At 41.6% G+C, this 15,365-nt stretch overlaps 1 protein-coding gene across 3 annotated transcripts in view; it reads right to left on the bottom strand.

Annotated features, from left to right (window-relative positions):
* Positions 1-12,339, bottom strand: part of mios (missing oocyte, meiosis regulator, homolog (Drosophila)) — a 39,022-nt gene extending 26,683 nt beyond the window's left edge. Inside the window, exons 1-3 of one of the 3 annotated variants that reach the window (XM_060900386.1) lie at positions 12,255-12,338; positions 11,663-11,724; positions 10,178-11,574 (exon numbers count right to left, since the gene is read on the bottom strand). In XM_060900386.1, the coding sequence (XP_060756369.1) occupies positions 10,178-11,492 (1,315 nt within the window). In that variant the 5' untranslated portion in view covers positions 11,493-11,574; positions 11,663-11,724; positions 12,255-12,338. Of the gene's footprint in view, positions 1-10,177; positions 11,725-12,254 lie in introns of all 3 variants that reach the window. The other 2 variants (XM_060900387.1, XM_060900385.1) reach the window with 2 other exon arrangements.
* Between the last annotated feature and the right edge of the window lie 3,026 nt (positions 12,340-15,365).

Below are 15,365 nucleotides of genomic sequence, written 5' to 3'. Positions count from 1 at the left end.
CAGTTGTAATTTATCGTTGAGCGGGGAGTAATAGGTGTGCGCGATGTTATTCACCGCCACAACGCAAGGGGGCGCGAAGTCGCTAGGAGTAGTTGGTGGGTGTGGTTAGTGGAGTGTTTATCCTCCGGTTACTTATAATGACTAGAACTGGAGTCGTATAGATGTACGTACTTCCTCACTTCCTCGATCAACCGCTCTTCATGCTGCTCCATCTTCACTCGTGTTTTTAAAAATGGCGGTCGTGAAAACAAACCAAACCGGGAAAGTAGGGAAGCGGAAGTGCGTGTACAGCGGATGTAGAGTGGACCAATCAGAGCCCTCTTGTCTGCGATGCTGTCTGCGAGGCTTCTGCGGTGGTCACAATTTTTGGGAGGTGCGGGCAGAGCGTCTGCGAAGGGGGGGGGGCTACGCAGACGCCATCTGCGACGCTATCTGTGAGGACTGCGTTGTCAGCATAAACTGGCCTTAAGGCATTTTTCATGCGAGCAATGCACCTTCTCCGTACAAATGCTCTGTCAACTGAGCTTTGGTAGACCACCAGATAAAGTTTCAAATAACTAATGAGGTGGATGTGACGTCACGTGAAACTCAAGAATAATGCATGTAAAGCATTGAGCATTCTATCCACATTCACTGGATATGAGTAATCGCATGCTCTGATTGGCTATTCTACTACTAGGATATCAGCTCATATACCACGAGTGGCCCCACGAGGGGAGACACAGGGGAGCGTGTTGCTGAACCAACCAAAGACGAAATAAAAATTCGACTCGAAAACAAAACCACAAAAATACATACAAGTTATTTACCAGCTGGGAGGTCCGTATCGTGAAATACCGTGACCGAGGTCTTGAAAGTACTGAGCGAGGCCCTCTGGGCCGAGGTCACGGTATTTCACCATACGGACCGACCTTAAGCTGGTAAATAATATATTAATTTTTTTCTTTACCAAATTCTAACAGAAAACGAGAGCACCCGAAAGGGAAAACCGAGCTGAGCCACCATTTTGAATCCTCATTTACAGCTGTAATGCAAATGGCTTCCTCCTTGGTATACAAGTGCACTTCCATGGCAGGAAAAAAACTACATTTTGCCACCTATGTAGTCCTCTATTTATACAAAATTGAGTCATTCAGGATTCAGCCATGTTTTTGCTCGGCATTAGCAACAGTTAGAGGTTTTTAGCTTTCTCCTGAAATGTTTTATTTTATTTCTTCTTCCTCAGGGTAGTAAAACTCACTTTCGCTGTGAACACTGTCATGCTGTAAAATTAATGCGATTCTCCTGAGAAATGAGAAAATAAATGTTGACAAAATTTGCTACGATGTTTGTTGTTGTTGTGAACGAGCGAGTCGCCAGAGGTCCGTAACCGGCGTCCGTATCATAGAATACTGACCCACTCGCCAGCCAATCAGAGCGCAGGATTTGATGGAAACCGAACCGCGAAAAAAATAAAAAACAACAAAATACGGAATGAAAGTATTTGATGGTAAGAACGTATCTTTTTTACTTTTCAAGAATTATCATCACATTTTTTCACAAACTGCTCCTGTCATGTCGCTGGTTTGTTTACATTCTTCATCTTTCAGCATTAAAGATTTGTTGAAATTTTTTTTAGATTGGCTCAAAAGTGCAAACAAGTTTGAAAATGACAACTGAAATGTCCAAAGAAGAATTAAATAGATGTCTAAAGCTGTTCTATACCTCGGCACGACGGACAGCACTTTCTACAAAAAAACAACACAAAAGTCAAGTCGTGAAGCCATCGATAGGTTTTTAAGAAGTCCGCCTCAGCAGAAATTATTTTGTGAGACGTTTATCAAATTTGCAAAAAATAAAAATGCTGTTTCTCAAAATCTAGTGAATGTGGATCGAATAAAACAGTTATTCCACTCAATCTCGTCGTACATGGATTATAGCACCTATCAGTTCATGTACGAATCGATTTCATTGAATAACTATTAAATACACCTTTTAACCAATGACAAAACACAGTCATGGTTGGCAACATTTAAAGGAAATGAGACTTTCTCTCGTTTGCGTCTGAGCTAGCACTTAAAGGGCTGATGACACGAACATGACTCTATGCAATTTCTTAAATAAACTATACAACATGGCAAACGTTAGATTTCTGTTATAATTACGTGAAAAGAAGCTGTTGTTACGCGAATATCCAACTTTTAATTGCACAGCGCAAGAAAACTGGGTCCGTGGCTCGCGGCCATGTTGTGACGTCAGCGGAAGAACACGCTGCGGTTCACTGGCTGTTCTACTCTGGTTCTACTCAATGGAAATGGCGCGTGAAAACGCCGGTGAACTCTCTAGTGCTAGCTCTTCCTCTTCTGGGAGTCTAGAATTGTGTTGATCTCTTCCGAATAGAATCTATGATAGCCTACCCTCTTTACCCTTTGCCTCTCGTTGCTAGGCGGCAGTTACATGAAAGCCGCAAGCTTTCACAAGCAAATACATGACTGATATCACGCCGACTTTATGATTACATTTATGATTATCATGTAGAATCTATAGCTCTACGTACCTTTATCTTATGTCGTTTCACAACACATGTTCTGACAGGAGGACTGACATTGGATCCGGCATAGCTACTAGTAGACCCCCTCCGGAATACTGGCAGTGTTGCCAGATTGGGAGGAATCCCGCCCAGTTGGGCGGTTTCAAGTGCATTTTGGTGGGTTTTGAACACATTTTGGGCTGGAAAACTTCAGCAGTATCTCTGCTGAAGTTTTCCAGCCCAAAATATGTTCAAAACCCACCAAAATGCACTTGAAACCGCTCAACTGGGCGGGAAACCTCCCAATCTGGCAACACTGTGTAGGCACTGCTGATGGTAGTAACACACGTTTGTGCTGAACTGAACACCCAAGAGATTCTTTTAAGCTGGGAAGGGTGTCAAAACAATCCAAATCGAAGTGTTCAGAGCACAGGACGGATGTTGGTGAGGGCTCCCACTTGTCACGAGTGCGCCTGACTTGCTTCACCCACTTCGCATGCAGCTCAGGATCTCTGGGAAACTTGAATAAACTTACCCCATCCTTGTAGGTTTTGGAGCAAAAGCCGGCAAAACAACGCGAAGGCATAATAACTAATATATATATATATATATATATATATATATATATATATATATATATATACATACAACCCCGATTCCAAAAAAGTTGGGACAAAGTACAAATTGTAAATAAAAATGGAATGCAATGATGTGGAAGTTGCAAGATTCCATATTTTATTCAGAATAGAACATAGATGACATATCAAATGTCTAAACTGAGAAAATGTATCATTTAAGGAGAAAAATTAGGTGATTTTAAATTTCATGACAACAACACATCTCAAAAAAGTTGGGACAAGGCCATGTTTACCACTGTGAGACATCCCCTTTTCTCTTTACAACAGTCTGTAAACGTCTGGGGACTGAGGAGACAAGTTGCTCAAGTTTAGGGATAGGAATGTTAACCCATTCTTGTCTAATGTAGGATTCTAGTTGCTCAACTGTCTTAGGTCTTTTTTGTCGTATCTTCCGTTTTATGATGCGCCAAATGTTTTCTATGGGTGAAAGATCTGGACTGCAGGCTGGCCAGTTCAGTACCCGGACCCTTCTTCTACGCAGCCATGATGCTGTAATTGATGCAGTATGTGGTTTGGCATTGTCATGTTGCAAAATGCAAGGTCTTCCCTGAAAGAGACGTCGTCTGGATGGAAGCATATGTTGCTCTAGAACCTGGATATACCTTTCAGCATTGATGGTGTCTTTCCAGATGTGTACGCTGCCCATGCCACACGCACTAATGCAACCCCATACCATCAGAGATGCAGGCTTCTGAGCTGAGCGCTGATAACAACTTGGGTCATCCTTCTCCTCTTTAGTCCGAATGACACGGCGTCCCTGATTTCCATAAAGAACTTCACATTTTGATTCGTCTGACCACAGAACAGTTTTCCACTTTGCCACAGTCCATTTTAAATGAGCCTTGGCCCAGAGAAGACGTCTGCACTTCTGGATCATGTTTAGATACGGCTTCTTCTTTGAACTATAGAGTTTTAGCTGGCAACGGCGGATGGCACGGTGAATTGTGTTCACAGATAATGTTCTCTGGAAATATTCCTGAGGCCATTTTGTGATTTCCAATACAGAAGCATGCCTGTATGTGATGCAGTGCCATCTAAGGGCCCGAAGATCACGGGCACCCAGTATGGTTTTCCGGCCTTGACCCTTATGCACAGAGATTCTTCCAGATTCTCTGAATCTTTTGATGATATTATGCACTGTAGATGATGATATGTTCAAACTCTTTGCAATTTTACACTGTCGAATTCCTTTCTGATATTGCTCCACTATTTGTCGGTGCAGAATTAGGGGGATTGGTGATCCTCTTCCCATCTTTACTTCTGAGAGCCACTGCCACTCCAAGATGCTCTTTTTATACCCAGCCATGTTAATGACCTATTGTCAATTGACCTAATGAGTTGCAATTTGGTCCTCCAGCTGTTCCTTTTTTGTACCTTTAACTTTTCCAGCCTCTTATTGCCCCTGTCCCAACTTTTTTGAGATGTGTTGCTGTCATGAAATTTCAAATGAGCCAATATTTGGCATGAAATTTCAAAATGTCTCACTTTCGACATTTGATGTGTTGTCTATGTTCTATTGTGAATACAATATCAGTTTTTTAGATTTGTAAATTATTGCATTCCGTTTTTATTTACAATTTGTACTTTGTCCCAACTTTTTTGGAATCGGGGTTGTATATATATATATATATATATATATATATATATAAATATATATATATATATATATATATATATATATAATAATGTATAATAATAATACTAATAATGACAAACTGAACACCTGTCGCATCAACAACAAACTGGCAAGTTAGGAGGAAGGTTCTTTCGCTGACGTCATATAGCCCCTCCTCCTCTTTCGTCTCCTGGGTGCTGCAGCCCCGTCAAATTTGCCCAAATAGCCGCATTTTTTATCATAACTTGTAAAATAGGCGCCTTCGTGAATTAATATATGGGTCATTCCACGCCAAACGTCCGAATGCTCCCGCTCGACCATCTCAGATTTACCTGAAAAAATTCCACGAGGTTCACACACTTCCCAATAGGAAAAGTCCCAAATTTCAGCTCCCAACTCATTATAGTTTTGTCATAAAAAAATATTTAGGCAGCTAACCCCAGACACGTTTTCAGCAGAGTTTTCTAGGGAGCCACTTTCACATTGCTGTATCTAGAAAACTATTTGAGCTAGGTCTTTCAAATTTCCAAGGGCTAATATCTGGCTAAAGTACTCGTAGTATATGGAGTTTTACACATGTGCTTTTGGTTTATCATAGCGTTCTGGCGGCTTGAATTTGCTCAAAAATTCAACTCTTCAAATCTGGCAGCATATTTGAAGGACTGTTGAAAGTATAATGTTAAAGACAGAGGCTTGATATTGCACATGCACCTTACCACACATGCTGTGTACTTTGTATTCAAAAACTGTCCCTCTGTGAAGCATGGTCTAGAAGATATTAAGGTTTAAAAATTGGAAAAAATAATTTGGTGCCATTTTTGGCATGGTATAGCAAAAAAATGATAGGTCCCACCAACATAAAATTGGCTGTTTTTGAAAGATTAGATGTATGTTTCTAACATATCCAAAAATTGTGATGGTGTTTTGCCTTAATGTTGCAAAATGATTTTTTGAAAATGAGGTGTTTGCACACATACACAGCATTCATGGTCTATGAAGGCACTTCCAGATGCTAAGAGAACGCCTTAAATTCATTACATACAGCTTAAACTCAATAAAATGCTTCATTTGATTCATGATAAACTATATTTGAAGGTCAACTTATATGTAATCATTAGGTATAGAAACAGAAATGTGTCAAATTGAGCATGCACACTGCAGAACATAATGTGGATGCAAGTGTCTCATACCATCCCCACATCAATCAGATTCCAAGGCACTCTAGTAAATGTTCACACCTGTATTTAGAACGAGCCACTTGCAATCAGATTGACTATTTAAATGACTAGAATGAGCAGGCTCACAGTTTTCAAGATGGCATCTTTGGCTCCATGTTTTATTGGAGCTGTGTTGGGATGTGCTGAAGACTGCCACAGGTTGGATTACACCAAGAGTTATGCAATGTAAGTCTAACTACTTTAATACTTACTTTACATTAATACTTTTCTTGCAACTTTGCTGATTGAACATCATTTTGACATGTTATGCTTCTATTGTTTCAGACCAAGACAACTGGTATCCATCACTTCTCTGTCAAAAGATGACCAAATGCTCCTGAAGCACAGGTGTAGTCTGCAGGATGATGTACCACCTGATGCAACTATATGTTTGTACCATAAGAAAATAAACCTGGATTGTTACTCTTCTCTACAAAAAAACTGCAGCAACCCATATGGCTTACATGCAAGACCTATGAAAAAAAAATCTTCGCATCATCTCTCTGTCCCAAGCAGAGGCCATTGGAAAGACATCTGTAAAGGCTGGAATGAAAGTATGCATGCAGTGCAAGAAGCATATGTATAAAGTGTCAGTCAAAGTTCCATTGCAAGAGCATGTTGATCATGATCATGTTGACTATGTACAACAGGAAGACATAAAAGACCAATTGGATAAGTGCTTCACTGCTATTGGACTTTCCCCATGTAAAATCTCACGAGTCAGTCCCAGGGATAAGGAAGCGTACATTAAGAGAAAGGTTGAAGAAGTTGGCCACAAGACCAAGGAAATGCTACATTGGTGTGCTGCAGTCCCTTCAACGTCATGGGCTGCTCCTATGATGACCACATCATCTGCTGATGTGAGTGATGTTGGCTATCTTGTCACAGCTTTGAAACAAAAGTTATCAATCACGACTGGAAAGCAGGAGCAGATCAAGTTATTAACTTTGGTACCACAAAGCTGGAGTATTGCAAAGACCATTGATGAATTTGGTGTTAGTGAGCGTCTAGTCAGACGAGCAAGAGATCTGCGCTTAGAACATGGTATTTTGCCTGTCATCACACCCTCAATAGGAAGACCACTGAGTACAGACACTGTAAACAAAGTTATTGCATTTTTTCACCAGGATGATATTTCTAGACCACTGCCTGGTAAAAAAGATTTTAAGTGTCAAAGAAGGAGACAAGAGAGTACACAAGCAAAAAAGATTAATTGTAATGAATCTGAATGAAGCCTTCCAGCTATTCAAGCAATCAAACCCTGACCTGAAGATAGGAATCTCCAAATTTTGCTCACTCAGTCCCAAGGAGTGCATAACTGTAGGTGCTAGAGGGACACATTCTGTTTGTGTTTGTGTGTACCACCAGAATGTGAAGCTAATGCTTTCTGCTTTCCCAACTGAAAACCAAGCAGAGAAAATCACCCACACAGATCTCCTGAACCATCTTGTGTGTTCCACACAGAGCATGGAATGCATGTTACACGGGTGTGAAGAGTGCCCAGGATCCACAAATCTAGAACACTTTTTGAATGACAAAGTAAGTGATGATGTAGACAACATTAGCTTCAAGCAGTGGGTGACAACTGACAGAACAACTCTTTTGGACTACACCATCTCAACAGAAGACTACCTGGATTTGCTCATGGAAAAAGTAAACCAACTGTCGGTTCATCACTTTATTGCAAAGCATCAAAGTCATCGTTTATGCCAACTGAAGGAAGAACTGCACTCAGATGAATGCATCATACTTCTTGACTTTGCTGAGAATTACTCTTTTATTGTTCAAGACGCCGCCCAGGGTTACCACTGGGATAACTCCCAGTGTACCCTGCATCCTTTTGTGATCTACTACACGGAGGATGACCAGCTTAAATGTTCAAGTATGTGCATAGTGAGTGATTGTCTTAAGCATGATACAGAAGCTGTGTACACTTTTCTGTGCAGTGTTATACCCGAAGTGAAGAAGTTGCTGCCCACTTTGAAGACCATTCACTATTTCAGTGATGGAGCTGCTGCTCATTATAAAAACCGCAAAACCTTTATCAATCTGCTTTATCACTCATCAGACTTCGGTGTTTCTGCAGAATGGAACTTCTTTGGAACATCACACGGTAAGTCACCATGTGATGGAATAGGTGGCACAGTAAAGCGAGAGGCTGCAAGAGCGAGTCTGCAGGCCACTGATACAAACCACATCCTAACCCCTGAAGACCTCTTCAAATGGGCGGAAAAAAACATCCTAGGGGTGAAATTTATGTGGATAAGCAAAGAAAGTGTAAAGTCCATGGCTGACAAGCTGGAAAGCAGATTCGCAAAGGCATTCACGGTGCCAGGTACTAGAGATAATCACTGTTTCAAGCCAGTCAATGCCACAACAATTGAGGTCAGCAGAGTGTCTGGAATTGCTGGATTTTTGGTCAACTATGAGATAGAACATATTGAAGAAGAGTTTTCACATGGCCTCCAGATCAGTGACATGACACCTGGCCAATATATAACCTGTGTTTATGACCATCACTGGTGGGTTGGAAGCATCAGAGAGACATCTGAAGATCAGCAAGATGTTCAGATACAATTTATGCATCCACATGGCCCAGCAAAAAGTTTCTTCTGGCCAATGAGAGAAGATTTGTGCTGGGTACCTGTGCAACACATCATCTCTAAAATAGATGCTCCTAGAACTACAACTGGACGTCTATATACAATTCAGGAATGTGACATCGAAGCATCTGAAAGATTCATTAAAGAGTTCAGATAATTTACAATAGCTTTCCCTAAGTTGCCAATGCATACAGTTTTTTTTTCTTTTAAATCATGGTACAACAGATATGTAATGGTTTGTGACAAGTTTCAGTTTTCACCAATATTGGAGTTCCAATATTGCAATACCTAAAAATGGCATATAGGCTATCCTTCTAGTGTACTTTACCATGAATCAAATGAAGCATTTTATTAAGTTTAAGCTGTGCAAAATAAATTCATGGCGTGTTCTTAGCATCTGGAAGTGCCTTCATGGGCCATGAATGCTGTGTATATATGCAAACACCTCATTTTCAAAAAATCATTTTGCAACATTAAGGCAAAACACCATCACAATTTTTGGATATGTTAGAAACATACATCTAATCTTTCAAAAACAGCCAATTTTATGTTGGTGGGACCTATCATTTTTTTGCTATACCATGCCAAAAATGGCACCAAATTATTTTTTCCAATTTTTAAACCTTAATATCTTCTAGACCATGCTTCACAGAGGGACAGTTTTTGAATACAAAGTACACAGCATGTGTGGTAAGGTGCATGTGCAATATCAAGCCTCTATCTTTAATATTACACTTTCAACAGTCCTTCAAATATGCTGCCAGATTTGAAGAGTTGAATTTTTGAGCAAATTCAAGCCGCCAGAACGCTATGATAAACCGAAAGCACATGTGTAAAACTCCATATACTACGAGTACTTTAGCCAGATATTAGCCCTTGGAAATTTGAAAGACCTAGCTCAAATAGTTTTCTAGATACAGCAATGTGAAAGTGGCTCCCTAGAAAACTCTGCTGAAAACGTGTCTGGGGTTAGCTGCCTAAATATTTTTTTATGACAAAACTATAATGAGTTGGGAGCTGAAATTTGGGACTTTTCCTATTGGGAAGTGTGTGAACCTCGTGGAATTTCTTAAGGTAAATCTGAGATGGTCGAGCGGGAGCATTCGGACGTTTGGCGTGGAATGACCCATATGGATCATCGGGAATTACTTTTTATGTTATAAAACATCGCCAAAGATGTCAAAAATGTGTCATCAGCACTTTAAAGGAGCGCTTTGTCATTTTCGAGCCCTCTGGTGTCTGTGAGGAAAATCCTGACAAGCCGTCTGTTTTTCTCTAAAACATCCGTATCTACTCTTTTTACAGCCTCGTGAGTTGTTTTGTAGGGAAAAGGGGTGATGCTGACCATCTCTATTTGCACATTTCTGGGCCAGAAAAACACAATCCAATGTTAAAAGAGGGGAAAAAAAACAGATAAATTACAAGGCAAAATTTGCAAACTGCAGTTTTTCTAAAGAATCTCTCAAATGATCACTGATCTAAAATCAGTTTTCAATATTACAAACCGCATCTTTAATTATTAGAGCACAGTACATGTTACATCATGACATTTTAATATATGCTGGTCTTGATATTAAACAGCCTGTAAAGGATATAATGCAAAGTGTACCAGAGGGACCTGATCTGTGGGTCGGTGCCACCAGCCAGCAGGTGGTTCCTCCAAACTTGGACGGTGTCATGGCCGTAGCGTGATTGAGCACGCTCCTTCATTTTAGTGGCGATGTCTTTCTCGGCAGTGCCGTCGTCTCGGACATCTTCAGCGCACTCGTACAGGTGGCGTCCGCACGCCCAGACAAGGTCCGTGGTGGAGCTCCAGGCCAGCGAGATGCGCTCGAACACTGTAAAATCGCTCATGGCGCGATTGGGTGCTACCACCACCATGCGGTTTTGGGCAGACGGATGCCAGGCGAAGCTACTAATGACACCGTCTGCGCCACTGCCCGGTTGCACACCACGTTCGATCACCGTGGGCTCGCTTTCGTCTGACCCGACGGGCCCTGTGGGCGTGTGCTGCATGTCATAGAGGCGCACAACGTTGGCGTCACGTGTCAGAGTAGCCAGAAGACCAGTGCGTGTTGGACACCATGCTACTTTGGTTAGCGGTTTGGCTTGCTCAGGGAGCGTAAACGCTGGCTTCTCAAAGCGCCGCAGGTCCCAGATGGCCACTTGGCCCTCGAAGAAGGACGCCACACGCTCAGGGAAGTGCGGGTCCACCGCAACGCCTTGTACTGCTTTGGTGTTAACAAAGGTCTTCTGGCTGGTGTTGCGCAAATCGAAAATGGCCAAGTTGCGATGCATTCCGGCAAGCAAAAGCTTCGGGTGGTCACGAGGAAGCCAACAAAGAGACAAACACGCATCATTCTGTCCGAGCTCATACAGCGGTTTTGTCACCACCATGCCAGAATCGACATCTCCAGAAAGACGGATCTTTTCAGCCGGTATGGCTTCGGGAGAATATTTAGTACTGATGTCCCAAATCAGAACGGAGAAATCCGCTCGATGCTTATCCAGTCCTGCGGCAAGCCAGTTGCTGTCCACTGGGTTCCACGCCAACGTATTACACTGCCGTGCATGCTTTGGCACGAATTCCTTCCCCATCAGATCCTTGCACTTGGAGTTGTGGCTCTGTCCAAGGCTGGTGAGCACCACTCGACCGTTAGCCTGACCCACGGCAAGCAAACACTCCGGCTCATGCTTCGGGTACCAGGCTACGCATTTCATATACGGCGTGTCGGAGTTAATGGCCAGCAGTGTCGCTGCCGTTTCTTCCGATAACGGCAGGGCACCAGCTTTTGCCTCTGAGGTGCCAACAGCGCTGATTCGGTACAGGCTCAGCTCAGAGTCGCAGATAACAAAGCGGTCGGCATGATGCGGGGACCACAGGATGTCCGGCTTGGAAGTGCTCATCATGACAGGAACGTTGAAGAGCCAATACTTTGTACAAGAAGCTTCTGAGGTTTCGTGGTTTCTTATTTCTCCTTCATCTCACATCCTGCATTTAGTGGCGTAAAAAAAAAATAGATGGACAGATTTAACACCTTCAGGAATTTCCGTGATTAGAAGAAGGGAATGGCACTCACGAGTGCACTACATAGTGAAAGTGATGTGGTTTGGGACACGGTCACTCAGCTGTGCTTGAAACCTGAAATTAAGATCAGAAATCCCTGAAAGTAAACCATTAGATCACTGAACTGAATTTAAACATTTATATTTGTTGTTGTTGTTTTACATTTTATGTTGTTTGTTTTGCTAAACAAACACGTGTTTGTTTCACACCCGTTATGTTGTTATTGGCAACGTGTTAATGAAATTTCCCAAATATCGCGAGCTTACGAGATATCGCGAGACTTGCGGTAAACATCTTAGCTTAATGTTGCAAGGCTGGCAAGAGACAAAATAAGTATTTCTAGGCGTGTTTAAAATGATTTACATACGTTTTATAGATGTAATATCTCTATAATCTCTCAGAAATCGCTAAACACGTGTTAGCATTAGCAGTGGACTGAGTTTAAGTGTGCTAGCCGGCTAGTTATGCTAGCTGACGACGCTAATTTAATGTCATTAAGAACATTTTAATCCATTCAGACCCGGTTTCGCTTCAAAACCACGTTCTCAAAGAACAAACGGCGACTAAATGCATCAATGAGATGTTTTTTGCTATTTTAAACTTACACTTTACACACGAACACAACGCTCTTCGGAAGTTTTTGTTATGTTTACAAAGCGCATGCTCGCGCCGTGACGTCACGCACTGCTTTTCGGCTTCAAAATAAAAGTCGGCGCGAGGGATTAATTCAACTAATTAAAAGTCACCTCTTTTATGGTTTGCCTACTAGCAGAGGTGGACAAAGAACCCAACTTCATAACTGAAGTCAAAGTACAGATCCCACTGGTCAAATCTGACTCCGATACAAGTGAAAGTTCTCCAGTCAAATTTTTACTTCAGTTAAAGTACTAAAGTACTTGCTTTTAAAAATACTTAAGTATTAAAAGTACAACCCTGATTCCAAAAAAGTTGGGAGAAAGTACAAATTGTAAATAAAAACGGAATGCAATGATGTGGAAGTTTCAAATTTTATTCAGAATAGAACATAGATGACGTATCAAATGTTTAAACTGAGAAAGTGTATCATTTAAAGAGAAAAATTAGGTGATTTTAAATTTCATGACAACAACACATCTCAAAAAAGTTGGGACAAGGCCATGTTTACCGCTGTGAGACATCCCCTTTTCTCTTTACAACAGTCTGTAAACGTCTGGGGACTGAGGAGACAAGTTGCTCAAGTTTAGGGATAGGAATGTTAACCCATTCTTGTCTAATGTAGGATTCTAGTTGCTCAATTGTCTTAGGTCTTTTTTGTCGTATCTTCTGTTTTATGATGCGCCAAATGTTTTCTATGGGTGAAAGATCTGGACTGCAGGCTGGCCAGTTCAGTACCCGGACCCTTCTTCTACGCAGCCATGATGCTATAATTGATGCAGTATGTGGTTTGGCATTGTCATGTTGGAAAATACAAGGTCTTCCCTGAAAGACGTCGTCTGGATGGGAGCATATGTTGCTCTAGAACCTGGATATACCTTTCAGCATTGATGGTGTCTTTCCAGATGTGTAAGCTGCCCATGCCACATGCACTAATGCAACCCCATACCATCAGAGATGCAGGCTTCTGAACTGAGCGCTGATAACAACTTGGGTCGTCCTTCTCTTCTTTAGTCCGAATGACACGGCATCCCTGATTTCCATAAAGAACTTCAAATTGTGATTCGTCTGACCACAGAACAGTTTTCCACTTTGCCACAGTCCATTTTAAATGAGTCTTGGCCCAGAGAAGACGTCTGCGCTTCTGGATCGTGTTTAGATATGGCTTCTTCTTTGAACTATAGAGTTTTAGCTGGCAACGGCGGATGGCACGGTGAATTGTGTTCACAGATAATGTTCTCTGGAAATATTCCTGAGCCCATTTTGTGATTTCCAATACAGAAGCATGCCTGTATGTGATGCAGTGCCGTCTAAGGGCCCGAAGATCACGGGCACCCAGTATGGTTTTCCGGCCTTGACCCTTACGCACAGAGATTCTTCCAGATTCTCTGAATCTTTTGATGATACAGTGGTGCTTGAAAGTTTGTGAACCCTTTAGAATTTTCTATATTTCTGCATAAATACGACCTAAAACATCATCAGATTTTCACACAAGTCCTAAAAGTAGATAAAGAGAACCCAGTTAAACAAATGAGACAAAAATATTATACTTGCTCATTTATTTATTGAGGAAAATGATCCAATATTACATATCTGTGAGTGGCAAAAGTATGTGAACCTCTAGGATTAGCAGTTAATTTGAAGGTGAAATTAGAGTGAGGTGTTTTCAATCAATGGGATGACAATCAGGTGTGAGTGGGCACCCTGTTTTATTTAAAGAACAGGGATCTATCAAAGTCTGATCTTCACAACACATGTTTGTGGAAGTGCATCATGGCACGAACAAAGGAGATTTCTGAGGACCTCAGAAAAAGCATTGTTGATGCTCATCAGGCTGGAAAAGGTTACAAAACCATCTCTAAAGAGTTTGGACTCCACCAATCCACAGTCAGACAGATTGTGTACAAATGGAGGAAATTCAAGACCATTGTTACCCTCCCACAAGTGGCCGACCAACAAAGATCACTCCAAGAGCAAGGCGTGTAATAGTCGGCGAGGTCACAAAGGACCCCAGGGTAACTTCTAAGCAACTGAAGGCCTCTCTCACATTGGCTAATGTTAATGTTCATGAGTCCACCATCAGGAGAACACTGAACAACAATGGTGTGCATGGCAGGGTTGCAAGGAGAAAGCCACTGCTCTCCAAAAAGAACATTGCTGCTCGTCTGCAGTTTGCTAAAGATCATGTGGACAAGCCAGAAGTCTATTGGAAAAATGTTTTGTGGACAGATGAGACCAAAATAGAAGTTTTTGGTTTAAATGAGAAGTGTTATGTTTGGAGAAAGGAAAACACTGCATTCCAGCATAAGAACCTTATCCCATCTGTGAAACATGGTGGTGGTAGTATCATGGTTTGGGCCTATTTTGCTGCATCTGGGCCAGGATGGCTTGCCATCATTGATGGAACTATGAATTCTGAATTATACCAGCGAATTCTAAAGGAAAATGTCAGGACATCTGTCCATGAACTGAATCTCAAGAGAAGGTGGGTCATGCAGCAAGACAACGACCCTAAGCACACAAGTCATTCTACCAAAGAATGGTTAAAGAAGAACAAAGTGAATGTTTTGGAATGGCCAAGTCAAAGTCCTGACCTTAATTCAGTCAAAATATTGTGGAAGGACCTGAAGCGAGCAGTTCATGTGAGGAAACCCACCAACATTCCAGAGTTGATGCTGTTCTGTACGGAGGAATGGGCTAAAATTCCTCCAAGCCGGTGTGCAGGACTGATCAACAGTTACCGCAAACGTTTAGTTGCAGTTATTGCTGCACAAGGGGGTCACACCAGATACTGAAAGCAAAGGTTCACATACTTTTGCCACTCACAGATATGTAATATTGGATCATTTTCCTCAATAAATAAATGACCAAGTATAATATTTTTGTCTCATTTGTTTAACTGGGTTCTCTTTATCTACTTTTAGGACTTGTGTGAAAATCTGTTGTTGTTTTTGGTCATATTTAGGCAGAAATATAGAAAATTCTAAAGGGTTCACAAACTTTCAAGCACCACTGTATTAGGCACTGTAGGTGATGATATGTTCAAACTCTTTGCAATTTTACACTGTCGAACTCCTTTCTGA

The sequence above is a fragment of the Neoarius graeffei genome, chromosome 19, assembly GCF_027579695.1.
Source record: "Neoarius graeffei isolate fNeoGra1 chromosome 19, fNeoGra1.pri, whole genome shotgun sequence".
NCBI lineage: Eukaryota > Metazoa > Chordata > Actinopteri > Siluriformes > Ariidae > Neoarius > Neoarius graeffei.
Note: the sequence above shows the minus strand (reverse complement) of the source record. Positions and strands in the feature narration are given on the sequence as shown.